We start from the raw sequence: 5,992 nt of genomic DNA, 5'->3' as shown, positions 1-5,992 counted from the left end.
TTAATTAAAAGTCATACATAGTGTCAGTCATTTATGTTATGCAAGTAGTCTTTTGTCTTTACTGATACTATACATTGCTACATTTTCTTTTCTCTGAAACAATGCTTCTTCCTCAAGCACTGAAGTGTTAAAAGAAGAAATTCAGCAGCCCTCCAATATACTAGAGGTCATGAAGTAGAATCTGAAACAAAAATATCTGTTGTTGGTTGTTTAGACAGATAAATCTATAAATCAGCTTTTTGTGTATTGGCATCACAACAAAAATAAGTCAAGCTCACTCCATAACCAAGCAGCTGAGCAGTGAACACCTTCTCAAAAACAGAATTAAACAAAATAATGATGTGTTGTGAATGTATTAGTTTCCTGTAAAAGTAGAGTATTTCTTAATATTGATTTGCTTTGAATTGCAGCAAAGGCAGATTCGTTGCTTGCAGGCTGCTGACTGAAGGCATACAGTGGACAGCCGCAGATCCATGCTAGTATTCTTGCTAAAAACATGAAAAGTCAGATTTTATTTTCTCAAAAGTATTCTGACAGATCTACCACAAAACAGCTGATGGGAAAAAACGTGCAAAATGAAGTTGTTCCCTCTCTAAGCTTAGAGATGGCTCTACTGCTTTATGGGGAGGCAGTTTTCGTTTGTTTGCTTTCAGAGAACAGATCATATTTTGAGATCAGCTAGTTCTCAGAAACAGCCCAGGAAACAGGTTTTTCTTTCCTTAAGATTACCAGTGTTGAAAAGTTAGTCTCTTACCCCAGCAAACATAACTTTATGTTGTTCAGATGAGAATAGCTATTGTATTCCTTTTCATGAACACTCAATTCCAGTGCTCAGCATGAGGTACAGACCTTTCATTGGCTTTTATTTTTTTGACCTCTTATGGTATATTCATATCCTCTTATGCTTGCATGCTCAGAGACACAGACACATCCTCAACAGAGAAGGAACTGGAAAGCAAGAGACCACAGTACCTCTGTGTGTGCTGTAATTCACTGCAATAGGTATTATAATGTACTTGCTGTAACCAGAATTAAGAAACTCCATAAAAAAAATATAATTTTGAAGGAGTACTCGTTATCCTTGCCACAAGTACCATGGTCAAGTAATTTAGAGGAGTCTTTCCTGGCATAAGACAAAAAAAAAAAAAAATCCAAACCAAAACCCTACTTTTAAAGGTAATTGACAATTAAGGTAAGGATTATGCAAGATGAAGTTGCAGAATGTTTTGAATGTCATTTTAAAAAAAAGGCAAAGCTTCTAAAACCCATACTCAGTTTTGTTTTACTTTTTATTATTTAAATACACCATACTAGAGCAAATGTCTCTGAAAATATCACAAATAAAAGATTTTTCTTCATTCAGCAAATTAGAAGTAGGTGAAAATTTCTACACAGTAGCTGCTATGAGCCTGACTTTTTTTTTTTTTTTTTTTTTTTTTTGCCATGGGAAGTAGCAACATTAGGACAAAAACACTTACATGCATACATACATTGTATTTTACAGAGATACAATAAAAGTGTTTGTGATAGAATATCACAAAAGCCACATCTTTTTATCTCATGTTCAGTTTGATTGAAACACATTTCCTTACAACACTTAAATATACAAAGAGCAAATAGAATGTTGTTAAGGTAAAACACAGGGTACAAACTGGCCAGTGCCCTGCTAATTGTTAATGAGGGTAGAAAGCAGATTTCAATGCTTTTAATTAGCTTCATTAGTCATCTTCCCCACCCGCCCCCCCCAAGATGTCCTCCGGTGGATCTTTTTTCATTTTCTCTACAGTCTCCCATTAGCCCAGGTTCATGGAGTCCTTAATGTTCATATTCAGTCATTTTAATACACCAATAAATGTGGGAAGGGCAATCAAGAATAAAGAAGGTGCAATGGTATGGAGCTGGCATTGATGCTAGCTACAAAGGTGACTTGTCTACTTGGAGACATGGGATCCATCTGTGATGAACAAAATTTGAGATGAAGGCACGCATTCTGCATTACTCTGACCTTTTAGCAGACCTGTAAGAAATAAAAATGGGTATCTTAGCTAAATTTGAGATAGGAAACTACAACATGACTGCTTTTGTTTTTCCCTATTCACTAATCTCTTTTTTTACTAGACTACTTCCCAACCGTGACTTGATTAAGGCTTTCTACACTGTCCATTCATACTGCTAACGTTTCAACTTTAAATAGCAAAAAGCAAACATTTTCCAGTTTCACTACTGAGAAAAAGACTAAAGAAAGCAGACATGAGAAAAAAGAGACTACAACAAGAAATAAAGTGTACTTTCTGGTAACAAATCATACAGTGAATAAGGTGGTTTTTCTGGGCCCCGTTTGAAAGGGAAGAACCATTATGCCATGCCTTTGAAGAAGCGAGTAATATGATCTTGTAATTGAAAGAAATAGTGTGTAAAGCAAATATGAAGTACAGCCAATATCCTCCCAAGGCAACTTTGGTTAATATGCTGCATTGCACAAGAGCTAAATATAGATATTTCAGGATTCCCCCCTCCCATTTAAATTCCTCATCTGGTATGTTACTTAATGTTACATAAACATTCTAATACATGAAGTCAAACATGTGCTTTCATACTGGTGTTAATGAATTGTGATAATTAAAAGTGTCTAACTCAATAAAAATCTTAACTTTCATGGATAAAATAGGAATGATCATCCATAGTCTTCAAATACAATCTGTTTGCAATTACCGAAATGAAATAATATATATTAGATTTTTATGGCTTTTAAATGACATTTTGCGCTTCCCAGGAAGTTCTTTTTTCACCCTTTCTCTAAGTTAGTAAAAGCCTGAGGTCTATTAGTAACTGCAACCCCCCACTTTCAAGCTAATTAAAGTAGTAGAGGCTTGGAGGTTTAATTCCCCAGAGCCGAAGCTCAGTGTGAGAAAGGTAATTTGTCTGTCCAGAACAAAGATTAGGGAGCAGCCAGCAAGCATATTTAATAAATGAGCATCAAATATCTTCTACTATGGACACAGACAACACCAATTATGTAACTACAAGGGAATTGTTGAATGATATGTAAACTAGAAGATTTTAAGATCTTCTCTAAGAGATGTAATGTAACTCATACTTTATTTAAAATAATAGAAGCTGAGGACAAGCATTTGGTACAATCACTGCCAACCCGTGGAAAATTTACACTTTTAGTAGCTGGTAATACTATTGCAAACAAGAAATACTACAGGAATACTACCAGAAAAAAAAAAAAAAAAAAAAAAAAAAAAAAAAAAAAAAAAAAAAAAAAAAAAAAAAACAAACAGCAGAGAGAATTCTTGACAATACAGCCCCTTCAAATGAAATGGCACACAGGACATCACAAACTAAGTTTGCACTCTGCAGCCAAGCAGTCCTGAATTTAGAGAAAAAAGGTTTTTTAACTACAGAGCAATTGATGGGAAGTCACAATTTACATGTGTGAATTGCCTCAGGGAGGCAAAAGGCAGGAATGGCAAACATCCCTGCATTTGCCTCCTTAAAAAAAAACCCAAGTTTTTAAACCAAGTTAGGCCATGCAATCTTTCCTACCGGCACCTGTAGACTGCAGTGAGACAACAGTAAGTTCATAATTGTCACCTTCATATGCTCAACAAAAACGTCTTTTAATGCTGGGAGTGTCCCAATCTCTTTGGTTAAACTAAAAAAAAACCCTCTGGATATTCTGCTATCTCTGTAATCTCTAGTGATAGAATAACATGGAAAATGATTGATTTGTAATGTTTAATAGAAAGTATCTTTTACAGCCAATTTGTTACAGTGGAAGAATATTTTTAATCAGTAGCCCTAAAACATGCAGCTTTCTAGAAAATATCTTTGATGTTAAAAGCCTCAGACTATTAGAAAAGCAAAATATAAAACATAACTCTCTTAGCAACTGCCCTTGTAGCTTCCAAAGTTCCCAAAATCTGACAAATAGATGAATTATCAACTTATCTCTTTAACTGTGTTTGTTTTCTGGAGTTTCAGTGCTCTGCAATTCCCTTTGAAAACCAGTAGGAGAAGTTAGAACAATTTCTAGAGAGATTACAAAAAAAAAACCCTCAAACTATGTATCCTCAACCTCCTCCCCAATAGCTGCTCATCTGCCTCAGCTCTGGCCACAGCAATGCCACGACCAGTCAGTGCCAGGAGCTAAAACAACCTGCTCTCACCACTCTCCCTGCACTCAGCTCCCACCAGGTACCTACAGTCACGAGCTCTGCAAGCCCAGCCCCGTTTTACTTTTCCATGTTCTATGTTCCTCATCATGTCTGCTGCTTTTATTGCACCTAAATCATTTTTATGTTTTGCTAAGGCAGAGAAAGAAACTGATAAAACTAAATGACAATTTAGACACCTATTTGAAGTTACATTAAACTTTACATTCGTAGAAGACAAGTGGATAAACCACTCTAAGAATGGTAAACCTTTTACGGCAGTGTATAAAGATGAATGGTTTTATCTATATTTTGAAATGGGATACCTATAAATATTCATTTAACAGAATCACTGCTAGCTAGTCTATATTACAGATTTGTTTCATTAAAATTCACAACAGTATAAATCTATGAATCTTTAACTGTATTTGTACTTCCTTGAGAAGAGGCTGCACATTCTCTTCCAATCTTAATTATCTTTGTTCTGCCTAACTATGTAGCATTTTTGTACTCAATTCTCTCATCACCTCGATTGACAAATTAAGTAAATAAAAAAGGTCCATGCTTTATTTTGATGTAATTACATTCACAGTATAAGACTTGAAAGAATACTTAAAATTAATCAGTAAATTTATGCACAGGAAAAGAAAAAAAGCAAACACAGATATTGAAATGTAGCAACACAACCAAAAAAAAAAAAAATCATGTAAATGAAAGAACAGTTTCTGTTTTCTCGGACATATTTCTCCACTGACTAAAAGCACTACAAAATATACTGTACACTACAGAACAGATCAGCCCAGCATTTGTCCCAGATTTTTTTTAATCTTCCAAATTCCTACTTGCAGATAAATGTTATTTTTTGTGATCCTTACAGACATTAATGAAGTTCCTATTGTAAATCTATAAAGAATTACCAACTGAAGTGTGCACTTTTTGTTTCATTGCAATAACTCAGTGCTGTGTGATTGCCTGGGTTAATGATGAAAAAGTCAAATATACTATCAGAGCTGATGGAAAAATCTATCACCAATCTGAAATTAAAATTCATCTGTGGTCAATAAGATTTAATATCCATGCAAGTGGCGCTGTAAAGAGTAAATGAATCAATGTCATCAATACATAATCAGTATGAAATATGATGTGAATAAAATTATGTGCAAGAGTCATACATCCACTCTTTTCTGGACCAGGGTGGAATGAACAGTCTCTTAACTCAAGGTTGACAGTAATTGTTACAAATTAGGCACAGCAGTTATCAAAATGCACTCACTTGCATAGCTTTAAAACTGATTAAGAAGATTAAAATACATCTAAAACTATCCAGTTTCAGAGTTACAAGACAACTGTTGATCAGATTTTTTTTTCTTCTTCACTCTATGATCTGTACAGTCATTATTTACTCATTTAGCTAGAAACCAAAACTATCAACCAGAGAGATACACAATCTCTAGCTGAGCTATTAGTGTTATGGAACAGTAAGAAAATAGCACTTTGGTTTTGAAATCTGAGTTATGACACAGAAAACAGGCAAGAAAATACTTCTGAAAGAGCACCCCAGCATGCTTCCTCAACTAAAATCTTAATATTAAAATGAAATACATTAGTTTAGTCCAGGAACCTTCTCTTCACAAGACATTTATTTCCATATTAAAGGATCTAATTTTCCTCCCTCAGAAAACTGCTTTCTTGTAGCCCTTAATTTCAAGATTATAAAATAAAATACTTCTCTTTCTTAGAAGTTTGTATTAATGTATGCTCCCCATTTTGCTTTGTACATGAGGAGTTCAACACCTGTACAGATGCACGTGCCCAAACCAAAATAAACTGAC

General features: G+C 34.6%; 1 protein-coding gene across 1 annotated transcript in view; it reads right to left on the bottom strand.

The window, feature by feature from the left end:
* Window positions 1–1,271: 1,271 nt before the first annotated feature.
* Window positions 1,272–5,992, bottom strand: part of LMO4 (LIM domain only 4) — a 15,508-nt gene continuing 10,787 nt past the window's right edge. Inside the window, exon 5 of the mRNA XM_066325167.1 lies at window positions 1,272–2,017. Coding sequence (XP_066181264.1) covers window positions 2,009–2,017 — 9 coding nt within the window. The 3' untranslated portion in view covers window positions 1,272–2,008. The remainder of the gene's footprint in view (window positions 2,018–5,992) is intronic.

This window comes from Sylvia atricapilla, chromosome 9 (genome assembly GCF_009819655.1).
Source record: "Sylvia atricapilla isolate bSylAtr1 chromosome 9, bSylAtr1.pri, whole genome shotgun sequence".
In the NCBI taxonomy this organism is placed as follows: Eukaryota; Metazoa; Chordata; class Aves; order Passeriformes; family Sylviidae; genus Sylvia; species Sylvia atricapilla.
This window is presented reverse-complemented; position numbering and strand designations above follow the sequence as displayed.